The sequence below is a fragment of the Bos grunniens genome, chromosome 16, assembly GCF_055505025.1.
Source record: "Bos grunniens cultivar Pamir isolate PY7600 chromosome 16, Bosgru_T2T1.0, whole genome shotgun sequence".
In the NCBI taxonomy this organism is placed as follows: Eukaryota; Metazoa; Chordata; class Mammalia; order Artiodactyla; family Bovidae; genus Bos; species Bos grunniens.
The window spans coordinates 27,242,349-27,255,016 of NC_141180.1; the positions used below are offsets into that span (position 1 = coordinate 27,242,349).

Consider the following 12,668-nt stretch of genomic DNA (forward strand, 5'->3'; position numbering starts at 1 on the left):
CTGTAGAGAAAATGGCAACCCACTCCAGTATTCTTGCTTGGAAAATCCCTTGGGCGGAGTAGCCTTTCGGGCTGTAGTCCAGGGTCGCAAAGAGTGGGACAAGCGACTTCACTTTCACTTCTTTTTCATAGTAGTTCTGTAGGGAAATGTTTGTCCATGTTGAACATCTTGGTGACTTTAGTTTATTGTTCCAACTCGTCAGAAATTTGTTGTATTTTGATGTTATCTTTTGAACTCTTCTTACTACTTGGAATGCAGCTAGCATTTCCTGACTTCCGTTCTCTGAGTTGTTAATGAAATACTGAATTGTGCTGAACCTAGAGTTGAGTCCCTCCAGACCCTGAGAATGCCGAGCCGGCTGACAGTGAACTGTTCAGAATTACTCTGCATTTGATATTTGAGCTGTGGTGTGTGGTTTGGTATCCCTTGCTGTTCAGCAACATCTCTGCTTCTGTTGCTTTACTTTGACAAGTCTGGATAGTCTTTTCCCTGATGTGCTTCTTACAGATAACTAGATTTTCGCCAGTTCCTGTTACTTGTGTGGTGTTGAAATTTAGTGCTCTTCTCTAATTTTCCTTGGACATTCAGTTTTGTTAACTCTTCTGGAATATATTACATATTAGTTTGATAGCTGTTATAAGGGGAAACATTACCCAAGATTCTCAAAAGTAAGGATTTGTGGGTTTCTATTTTCTTTGACATAATGTAGAGGTATTCATATTCATCATCTGTTTCTTTCTTCAGGAATCTGAGGTGATAATTGCCTCAGAAATAGTTTGAATTAGTAATTGCCTCCAAAAATTCAGGGTAATAGTGACCAAATGAACAGACAGACAAGCAAACAAATAAATAAATATTGTGTTTCAGGGAAGAAAAAATCCCAAGAAAGTAAAAACAAAGCAAACAAAACCGAAGACATACAGCTGAAGACAAGTGAGCCAGATCCCAGCCCTGCAAATATGAGAGATTCTGCGGAAGGTAAGCTTGGAGTTGGACCTGTAGGATGCGGGCGTGTTTCCCCACCAGCTGCTTTGACTTTTATCTCCCTGCAGTGCCCTTCTTAGAATCACCCAAGAACTGTAAAGGGTTAAACAGCAAGAAGGCCGCCTACATTTAATATGGCAAGCTGAGCCTTACTCGTCCCACCTCCCCTTCAGGAAATTATTGAAGACCTTCCTTGTTCAAGATGAAGTTATTCCCTGATTAAAATGAAACGAAGTGAAATGAAACGTACTATGTAACTGTATTTATAAATAATTCATAAAGTTCAGAACCACCAGAACAAATCTGTGATGCTAGAGGTCAGACTGGCAGGGACAGGAGGAGCCTTCTGGGGTGCCAGTGCCAGCTGATCACAGTGTTGGGGTGAGCACAGCAGTGTATTTACTTTGTGAACATCTTATCTTGCAATATTCTTCTTTATAGTTTGTACTTCAGTTAAAAACTTACTTGAAAACACAACACCTTGGGTTGTATGTGTTAGAATGAAAAGGATAGAGAATGAAGTGTTTCTCTTTTTGGTTAGAATTTAAATTTCTGCCTTATCTCTTTGTATTTCTTCCTATAAAATTTTCTTCTTTAGAGCTTTTTCTAAAAATTAATACTCTAGGCCCTCCATGATGTAAGAATTCCCAGAGACGGGGACTGAAGTTGCTCAGGAAGGCAGGTTGCCCTCTGCCTGATGCAGTTAAGACACCACAGTGACACTCTGGCCAGTGGAAAGGGTGGGGAACAACGTGGTCTTACATTGTTATGTGGCAAAATCATACAGAGACTGAGCTTGCCCAAGAGTTCATAGTGACCCAAATAGGCTGATTTCAAAATACAGACTATGACTCTTTCAAAAAACATTTGTAGAGAAAAAAAGAAATACTGTAGATGCCTTTTATAATCTTTTTATTAGCACTGTTTGTGGGGATGACATTCTTAAAGGATTATAATTTTCTGTGGCATTTTAGGAAGCAAGAACAAATACACTTCCTAGAGTCCTATAAAACTAAGATCTGCCAGCTGATAGCAGGTTTGCTAAGACATTTGTTGGAACAACAACAAAAAGACCAAAGAACCTTACTACCGGTAGTGGTGGAATTAAAGAACAATCCAGCAGAACCCTCTCCCCTTCAGCAGTTCAGAACAGTTAATTTTTTTCCTGATATAAGTCCAGGTCCTGTAGAAATAAAAGATGCTTAGTGTCTACGTGTTTGTGGAACAGCTGGTCAGTATTTGATTGGTTTGTCAGCGTCTTGCACATGTTCTCTTTGGCCCTCAAAAAGTGGTCGGTGTGTGGAGCAAGTGGCCAGACTCTTCTGTTGTTTCCCAGGCCATCCTTTAGGTTTAAAACTCAGCAGACCTCAGTGAGTGTGTGGACGCAGTTGGGTTCATAGAGCTGTGTGCATTTTGGTTCATACTACTTTGGACAGCTTTCAATCTGGAATTATTTACCAATCATAGAATATTTCCATTCAAAGCTATGGATTTTGGCTGAAGATAAATTCTGTAAAGAAATTTTTGAGCCTTAGAGATGTTATTTGTTATTTTCATTTCTGTTTTCTCATTTAGGTTTTTTTTTTTTAAGTGATGTACTGGGTCTTTGTTGAAAATGTATTTGAAAAGGGAGTTAGCTCTTGGGAACCACCATCAGATGACTGGTTTCCCAGTTTGTGGAAAACTCATGCAATGTAAGAAATGCATCTGGAGGAGAGAAGGCTGGAGTGTATGTAGAGGCAGAAACCTCGTTGCTAGTGGATGAGGTGGTAGGTAGGAAAAAGTTGGATAGACCTTCTTAGGAAGCAGGGGGAGGGCCAGGACAGAATCGTTGGCTCATGTTAATACCTCATATGCGCTGAGTTTGGAAAGATTGGCCCTTTAAAAGCCTCCCTTGTCCCTTGTATCTAGGCAATCACAAAGTCTGACAACAGGACTCTGGTGTCTTATCTCGCTCTGGCCACTTTTTTCCTGCCTCTTCTGCTTTTCTCCATTGCTGTCTCTCGGTGTAGGCAGCCAGCATCTCCCTCTGCTGCCACTGCGTCGGTATTGGTTTCTGCCTCCTCCCAGTCCCTTAATACACACTGCAGCCACGTCTCCCCAGTGGCACTCTTCTGCCTTAAAATATCTTACTGGCTCCCGACTGCCTCCAGCTCAGTCCACACTGATTTACAGTGTGCTGCGTGTTTGATGGTTCCTGCTTGGTTTTCCTCTTCTATCCTTGCAGCCTCCCCATGATTGATTAACAAAGCCACCAGATATTCCTCCCTTGTGTTTCTGTCCTTAATCGTTGTTAACCATGTACTTCCATGCGCTTAACCATTAATTCATTGGAGTGGTGTTGCCTGCTTGCTTAACTCCTGGTAAAGTAAAGCCCTGAAAGGATGAGGATCTTGGTGGCCTTACTGACGTTTTGTCCAGTGAATGAAGGAAGAGCCAGTGAATAGAAACAGGAGAAGTCAGAGAAAGCTGTTTCTTCTACAGAACCTTTCATAACTCTTCAGGCACTTACAGTAAAAAGAGGTGCAATTCAGCAGAGACTTAGGTGGTCCTGCAGAGAGAGCAGTGCCGTGGGCTGTCCCCACCAGCATTAAGGGCTCTGTGATAGCTCCTGTCTCAGAGGCCCGTGCTGTCCCTGGATTCCCTTCCAGCCACTCCCTCATTCCTCTGCTTTCCTCTACAGCTGAACTTGAAAGAGTTGCTTCCAGTCTCCCTGTCTCTTCTTCTTTCTGTCTCTCCTGGCCTTCAACAGGCATTTGTCCCCAATGCTCCACCAAAACTGTTGTCACCGTTGTCACACCCCTACCTGGGCAGATCGCGTGCTCAGTTCTCAGCCCTGTCTTACCCAGCCTGTTAGCAGTTCTGGATACAACTGATCACACCCTCCTCAGTTTAAGGGCTACCCTTCTCTTGGCTCTCCAGATCCTCCCTGGCCATTCCTCTGACCCCTGGGTACTGGAGTCACCTGGGGGACACAGCCATTCCCCTATCTGCATTCGCTTTGCAGGTGACCTCTTCCAGGTCCATGCTCCAACTGCTGTTTCTAGTTTGAGGACAGTCATATATAGCACTTAGTATCTTTACTTGGATGTCTTATCAGGCACCTCAGACTTCAACACATCCCAAGTAAACTCTCATTTCCCCCCAGTACAAACAAACGCACACAGACCAAACTTGCTTTTCCCTCAGTCTAGTGAACAGGATAACAGCAGTTGCTGCGGAATCTCTTTGACCCTTCTGCTACCACCACCAGCCCCTACCCTTCCCTGCCCCTGTCCCACACCATAGTCAGCCAACACACTCGGCTTGTTAGCTTCCTCTCCAGAGTACATCCAGGGTCTGGCCACTTCCCACTATCTTCAGGCCACTCCAGTCTCCCCCGCCTCCCCTCCTGGCGGGTGTGGTCCGCCTCTCTCGTCTCCCTGGCCCCCTACAGTTTTCTGTCTTTCACGTAGCACCAGGAGTGAGCCTCCTGTATTTCAGTTGCTCTTCTGTTTCTCTATTGGCTTCTTGTTTCCACTTAGAATAAAGGTTAGCAGCCTATAAGTCTCTGCATGAGCTGATATTATCTCCTGCTCTCCTCCTTCTCTCCCTGCGCCCACCCCCCTCCAACTTCCTGGCCAATTCTTGAACACATCTGACATGTTACTGACTCACAGCTTGCACATTTGCCATTTCCTCTATCCAGAGGACTTCCTTCCACCAAATATCTGTGTGACTGATTTTCTTTAGATCTCTCCTCACCTATCTTGCTGGTGAGTCCTTCCCTGACCACCTTGTACCATTAATCTCAGGTTGGGCTAGACTGGGCTCCTCTTGGGCATTGGGACTCAGAAGTGACTTTAGATTTCTTTTTCATTCTCTGAGGCACACCTATTGTTATTGTTCAGTTGCTAAGTCCTGTCTGACCCTTTGCAACCCTACGGACTGCAGCACGCCAGGCTTCCCTATCTTTTCACTATCTTCCAGAGTTTGCTCAAACTCACGTCTATTGAGTAGGTGATGCCATCTAACCGTCTCATCCTCTGTCATCTCCTTCTCCAGCCCTCAATCTTTCCCTAGCATCAGGGTCTTTTCCAGTGAGTGGGCTCCTCGCATCAGGTGGCCAGAGTATTGGAGCTTCAGTGAATAGTCCTTCCAGTGAATATTCAGACTTGATGTCCTTTAGGATCAACTGGTTTGATCTGCCTGTGGTCCAAGGGACTCTCAAGAGTCTTCTCCAGCACCACACTTCGAAAGCATCAATTCTTCAGTGCTCAGTCTTCTTTATAACCCAACTCTCAAATCCATATATGACTGCTAGAAAAACCATAGCTTTGACTCTATGGATCTTTGTCAGCAAAGTGATGTCTCTGCTTTGTAATGTGCTGTCTAGGTTTGTCATAGCTTTTCTTTGAAGGAGCAAGCATCTTTTAATTTTGTGTCTGCTGTCACCATCCACAGTGATTTTGGAGCCCAGGAAAATAAAGTCTGTTACTGTTTCCACTGTTTCCCCATCTATTTGCCATGAAGTGATGGGACTGGATGCCCTGATCTTTGTTTTTTGAAGTTTGAGTTTTAAGCCAGCTTTTTCACTCTCCTCTTTCACCCTTTTCAAGAGGCTCTGTAGTTTCTCTTTTCTTTCTGCCATTAGGGTGTCATCTGCATATCTGAACTTATTGATATTTCTCCCAGCAGTCTTGATTCCAGCTTGTAAGTCAGTTTGGCCCAGCATTTCACATGATGTACTCTGCATAGAAGTTAAATGAGCAGGGTAACAGTATACAGCCTTGAAGTGAAGTGAAGTGAAAGTCGCTCAGTCGTGTCTGACTCTTTGTGACCCCATGGACGATACAGTCCTTGAAATTCTCCAGGCCAGAATATTGGAGTGGGTAGCCTTTCTCTTCTCCAGGGGATCTTCCCAACCCAGGGATCGACCCCAGGTCTCCTACATTACAGGTGGATTCTTTATCAGCTGAGAAACAAGAGAAGCCCTATACAACCTTAAGATACTCCTTTCCCAGTTTTGAACCAGTCCACTGTTCCATGTCCAGTTTTAACTGTTGCATGTTGACCTGCATACAGGTTTCTTAGGAGCCAGATAAGGTGGTTTGGTATTCCTATCTCTTCAAGTATTTTCCACAATTTGTTGTGATCCACACAGAAGTCTTTCAAGTAGTCAATGAAGCAGAAGTACATGTTTTTCTAGAATTCCCTTGCTTTCTCTATGATATTGCAGATGTTGACAATTTGATCTCTGGTTCCTCTGCCTTTTCTAAACCCAGCTTGTACATCTGAAGTCCTCCGTTCAGGTGCTGCTAAAGCCTAGCTTGAAGAATTTTGAGCATGACCTTGCTAGCATGTGAAATGAGCACATTTGTACGGTAGTTTGAACATTCTTTGGCATTGCCCTTCTTTGGGATTGAAATAAAAACTGACCTTTTTCAGTCCTGTGGCCACTGCTGAGTTTTCCAAATTTGCTGGCATATTGAGTGCAGCACTTTTAACAGCATCATCTTTTAGGATTTCAAATAGCTCATCTGGAATTCCATCACTTCTACTCACTTCATTCATAGTAATGGTTCCTAAGGCCCACCTGGACGTCACACTCTAGGATGTCTGGTTCAAGCTGAGTGAGCACATCATCCCGATTATTCTGGGTCATCAGGACCTATTCTGTACAGTTCTTCTGTGTATTCTTGCCACCTCTTCTCAGTTTCTTCTCCTTCTTTTAGGTCCTTACAGTTTATCATGCCTATCCTTGCATGAAATGTTCCCTTGCTATTTCCAGTTTTCTTGAAGAGATCTCTGGTCCTCGCTAATTTAATAAGGCTCAGAAGAGATGGTCTCCAAAGTTCCTTTTACATGAAAAATGCAGATCACATAATTTTGGAAAATGTTGTAGCTCTTGATATATAGTTTTGGTGAAGAAGAAGGGAACAAATCAATTACATTCAAGGCAGACCACTAAGAATATTACCTGGTAATATGTTGAGCAATTTTCTTGTTTCAGTTTGGAATCATGAAAAATTAGAACTCATGACTAGGAAGATTTCAGTATCAGCTATTCCCAACACAGTTTTAAGCAGTACAGTTTCTGTAAACAAAAGCATGTTTATATCTGTGTGAGGAAACACAGAAGAGCCTGAGTTGCTGTGGGCATCTGTTGCTCAGATTGAAGCCTCCCTCACTGCCCACTGAGCTTCCTGGTGCACTGCAGTCGTTTGTTGAATGAATGAAATGGATTTATATCCTGTATAACTTCTTAAATGAGAATGTAGAGTGGTCCATTGCTATGATCTCCCTTACGCATTTTAGATGATAAAGGAAGTAACATGGATAATGAAAGCTGATCACCAGTGGCTAGTGTTTGACCTTACTTCTGCCTCCCTGTGCTTTCCAGGCCCCAAAGACGAAGACGAGAATCCTTCTGCTTCCACCACCGAGCAACCAGCCGTCCCTCAGGAGGCGGTGAGTCAGGATGTGCCTCCGGATCTCGCCCTCCCTCCCCCTGCCCACGAGCCCCAGACAGGACCAGACGCGGAGCTGGAAGCAGCGCTCTGTGAGGCGAACGAGGTGGTGGAGGAGGAGGAGGAAGAGGAAGAGGAGGAGCTGGAAGAAGAGGGGGACGAAGCAGCTGATGTGCCAAATGAAAGTTCCCTGAGAGAGCTGGAGATCCGGTGTGACGAGAAGCCCGAGGATTTGTTAGAAGAACCAAAAACGGTTTCAAAGGAAACTCTGGCAGACTCTGCGGAGGCAGCCCCTGTCATGAAAACTCCCAGAGCCAGAGAAGAGGCCAACGGGGACGTGTTTGAAACATTTCTGTTCCCATGTCAGCACTGCGAGAGGAAGTTCACGACCAAGCAGGGGCTGGAGCGGCACATGCACATCCACATGTCCACGGTCAACCACGCCTTCAAGTGCAAGTACTGCGGGAAGGCCTTCGGCACACAGATCAACCGGCGGCGCCACGAGCGGCGCCATGAGGCCGGGCTGAAGCGAAAGCTCGAGGATCCGGCCGGCGGCAAGGCGCCCAGCGACGGTGCTCCTCCCCAGGACGATGCACAGCCCCCCGGTCTTGGGCAGGACGGTCTCACCTTGAGCTCAGAGAAGGCGTCCCAGGACTCAGTGACTCCTTCCGTTGTAGAAGAGAACGGCGAAGCGAAAGAGCTTCACCCGTGCAAGTACTGTAAGAAGGTTTTCGGCACTCACACGAATATGAGACGACATCAGCGCAGAGTTCACGAGCGGCACCTGATTCCCAAGGGGGTGCGGCGGAAAGGGGGCCTCCTGGAAGAGCCACAGCCCCCAGCAGAGCAGGCCCCTCCCACCCCGAGTGTCTATGTCCCCAGCACAGAGCCAGAGGAGGAAGGGGAGGCGGACGACGTGTACATCATGGATATTTCCAGCAATATCTCTGAGAATTTAAATTACTACATTGATGGTAAAATTCAGACCAGCAGCAGCACCAGTAACTGTGACGTTATTGAGATGGAATCCAATTCGGCAGACTTGTACGGAATAAACTGTCTGCTCACTCCAGTCACAGTGGAAATAACTCAAAACATAAAGACCACGCAGGTCCCTATAACTGACGATCTCCCTAAAGAGCCTTCCAGCAGCACAAACAGTGAGTCCAAGAAACGGAGGACTGCTAGTCCGCCCGTGTTACCCAAAATTAAAGCCGAGACTGAGTCTGATCCTGCCACACCTTCCTGTTCCTTGAGTCTGCCTCTCAGCATATCAACCACAGAGGCGGTGTCTTTCCACAAAGAGAAAAGCGTGTATTTGTCATCAAAGCTCAAACAGCTTCTTCAGACCCAGGATAAATTAACTCCTCCTGCAGGGATTTCAGCCGCTGAGATACCCAAATTAGGGCCCCTCTGCGTGTCTGCTCCTGCGTCGATGCTACCCGTGACCTCAAGCAGGTTTAAGAGGCGAACCAGCTCTCCCCCCAGCTCTCCCCAGCACAGCCCCGCCCTGCGAGACTTTGGAAAACCAGGAGATGGGAAAGCCGCGTGGACTGAGGCAGTTCTAAGCTCCAAAAAACCCAAATTAGAGAGTCACAGCAACTCACCAGCATGGAGTTTGTCTGGGAGAGATGAAAGAGAAACTGGGAGCCCACCAGGCTTTGATGAATATAAGGTGTCTAAAGAGTGGGCAGCTAGCTCTACTTTCAGCAATGTGTGCAACCAGCAGCCACTGGATTTGTCCAGTGGTATGAAACAGAAGGCTGAGGGGCCAGGCAAGGCTCCGGTCCAGTGGGAAGCTGTGTTAGATCTCAGTGTGCATAAAAAGCCCTGTGGTGACTCTGAAGGCAAGGAATTCAAAGAAAACCATGTTCTGCAGCCATCCTGCAGTGCTGTAAAGAAAAGGAAGCCCACCACCTGCATGCTGCAGAAGGTCCTTCTCAACGAATACAACGGCGTCGACCTCCCTGTAGAAAACGCTCCAGATGTGTCTGGAAGTGCCAGTCCCTGTAAACCTCTAGATCCTCAGCCAGACTCTGACCGTGGTCTCAACTCCAGCTTGTCTGCCGCTGTCGTTGAGTCTCTTCCTGACGTTTCCTCGTCGTCACCTGCCCTGCAACCATCTTCCCTCTCTTGCGGGCGGCTGCCGCCTCTCCTGACCCCCACCACCCCCTCCTCCCCTCCACCCTGCCCTCCCGTGTTAACTGTGGCCACCCCGCCGCCTCCACTGCTCCCTACTGTCCCTCTTCCAGCCCCCTCTTCCGGGGCATCCCCTCACCCGTGTCCCTCTCCACTCTCGAATGCCACCGCCCAGTCCCCACTTCCAATTCTCTCCCCGACAGTGTCTCCCTCGCCGTCCCCCATTCCTTCTGTGGAGCCCGTTATGTCCGCTGCTTCACCGGGGCCTCCAACACTCTCCTCCTCTTCCTCCTCCTCTTCCTCCTCTTCTTTCTCATCTTCCTCCTCCTCCTCTTCCCCTTCGCCACCTCCTCTCTCAGCAGTGTCATCCGTGGTTTCCTCTGGGGATAATCTGGAAACCTCTCTCCCCATGATATCTTTTAAGCAGGAGGAACTAGAGAGTGAAGACCTGAAAGCCAGGGAGGAAGCCCCATCCACCACTGAGCAGGAGATCGTCCAGGAGACATTCAACAGAAACTTTGTCTGCAACGTCTGTGAATCACCTTTTCTTTCCATTAAGGATCTAACCAAACATTTATCCATTCACGCTGAGGAATGGCCCTTCAAATGTGAATTTTGTGTGCAGCTCTTCAAGGTGAAAACTGATTTGTCAGAACATCGCTTTATGCTCCACGGCGTTGGGAATATCTTTGTGTGTTCAGTGTGTAAAAAGGAGTTTGCATTCTTGTGCAATCTGCAGCAGCACCAGCGAGATCTCCACCCGGATAAGGTGTGCACTCACCATGAGTTTGAAAGTGGCACCCTGAGGCCCCAGAACTTTACGGATCCCAGCAAGGCCCATGTCGAGCACATGCAGAGTTTGCCGGAAGACCCTCTAGAAGCGTCTAAAGAAGAAGAGTTGAACGATTCTTCCGAAGAGCTTTACACAACCATCAAAATAATGGCTTCCGGAATAAAGACAAAGGATCCAGATGTTCGATTGGGTCTCAACCAACATTACCCAAGCTTTAAACCACCCCCATTTCAGTACCATCACCGCAGCCCCCTGGGCATTGGTGTGACGGCCACAAACTTCACTACGCACAACATCCCACAGACGTTTACCACCGCCATCCGCTGCACCAAGTGCGGGAAAGGCGTGGACAACATGCCTGAACTGCACAAACACATCCTGGCATGTGCCTCTGCGAGTGACAAGAAGAGGTATACCCCCAAGAAAAATCCGGTCCCGCTGAAGCAGACTGTGCAACCCAAAAATGGCGTAGTGGTTCTGGACAACTCTGGGAAAAACGCCTTCAGACGAATGGGCCAGCCCAAAAGACTGAACTTTAGTGTGGAGCTCAGCAAAATGTCCTCAAATAAGCTCAAGTTAAACGCGTTGAAGAAAAAAAACCAGCTCGTCCAGAAAGCAATCCTACAGAAAAACAAGTCCGCAAAGCAGAAGGCTGACCTAAAAACCACTCCCGAGTCGTCCTCGCACGTCTGCCCATACTGCCACAGAGAGTTCACGTACATTGGGAGTCTGAACAAGCATGCCGCTTTCAGCTGTCCCAAAAAACCCGTTTCTCCTTCCAAAAAAAAACTTTCCCACTCTTCCAAGAAAGGGGGGCACCCGTCACCTGCCGGAAGTGACAGAAACAACAGCAGCAGCCACCGCAGACGGACAGCAGACGCCGAGATCAAAATGCAGAGCATGCAGGCACCTCTGGGCAAGACCAGAGCTCGAAGCTCAGGCCCCTCGCAGGTCCCGCCACCCCCCTCGTCCTTCAGGTCCAAGCAGAACGTTAAATTTGCCGCTTCGGTCAAATCCAAAAAACCAAGCTCCTCTTTAAGGAACTCGAGCCCTATACGCATGGCCAAAATGACTCACAGCGAGACCAAGAAGCCCAAAGCTGCAGCCAAGAACCATGCAGCTCCCCTCTCAGGCAAGATGTCGAGGAGCCTGCATGTGCGGGCGCAGAAGAGCAGAGCCGTCTTACAGAGCAAGTCGGCCTTGGCCAGTAAGAAACGGACAGACAGGTTCAGTGTAAAATCCAGAGAACGGAGTGGGGGGCCGATCACCCGAAGCCTGCAGCTGGCGGCTTCTGCCGACCCGAGTGAGAACAGGAAGGAGGACGGGAGTGGCAAGCAGGAGCTGAAGGACCTCAGGTAAGCAGAGCTCCAGGGTCAGAGGAGTTCAGAGCTCAAGAGCAAGGGGGGAAAGACAGTTGGAAGAAAACACTTGCCCAATGGCTCCTTTTCTTTTTTCCTGCACGATTTTGACATAAGCATTTAAAGGAAATAGCTGTTGCTTAAGGTGTAGGCAGACGTGGAGGAGGGTCAGTGCTTTGGCTGCTGCAAAGATGGACGCATAGCTTTTATTTCACATGTAGGACTCACAAAGTGGTACCATTTCTTTAATAGGGCCAGTTATGAACTGGATTTAAAGCCATGAAAAGCTCCCCAAAGTACCCTACTATGAAACGGTGAAATTCTCTCAAACTTCCTTTATATCTTGGGTGGTATCCCAATGTCACTTGTATTAACTCTCCCATCATAGATGTCTTCTTATGTTCTGATGTATTGCGGAGTTCATTAAAACCATATTACAATCTGATTTAATATTTCTGTGACTTAAAGAGTGGTTGTAGCAACTGAGACTACTTTTTATTACTCATGCTTTCTTTTATTGTATTTTAATTTTAAAAACTTGCCTCTTAGTCAAAATAAATCAAAGCACGGTACCCTATTCCTTTTAAAATGCTGCATGTCCGTGTCTTCTCCTGTCCCCCCCACCCCCCACTGGCTCATGTCTCCAAGCATAGGGTGTTAAACAGCCAGATTCCCACGGCCAGGGAGGGATGAGGAGAGAGTGCATGCTGAGGCCAGACCCTGTGGTTCCAGGTGTGGGTGGGGACCCAGGGCAAGTCACCCCACTTGTCAGTGCCTTTGTTTCCCCAGTGTGATGTCAGAGCTCATCTTAGATCCAAGGTGATTTCTCTGTTTATTCTGTGTTCTAGGGCAGGAGTTAGGTTTGTTGAGTTGACTTCTTAAACTCTTTAAGTTACTTCGCCTGTGAGTGGAGTGTACTTTTGGTATTCCTGCTGCTTCCTGCAT

General features: G+C 47.2%; 1 protein-coding gene across 11 annotated transcripts in view; it reads left to right on the forward strand.

Moving 5' to 3' along the window:
• Positions 1–12,668, forward strand: part of PRDM2 (PR/SET domain 2) — a 133,140-nt gene that overhangs the window by 81,020 nt on the left and 39,452 nt on the right. For 10 of the 11 annotated variants that reach the window (XR_015143238.1, XM_086343797.1, XM_086343798.1 and 7 more), the window contains 2 exons: positions 868–978; positions 7,367–11,720. Coding sequence is in view for 10 of the 11 variants with exons in the window: in XM_086343797.1 (XP_086199923.1) it covers positions 868–978; positions 7,367–11,720 (4,465 nt within the window). In the remaining variant the exon portion in view is untranslated. The remainder of the gene's footprint in view (positions 1–867; positions 979–7,366; positions 11,721–12,668) is intronic. The other variant, XM_086343793.1, reaches the window with a different exon arrangement.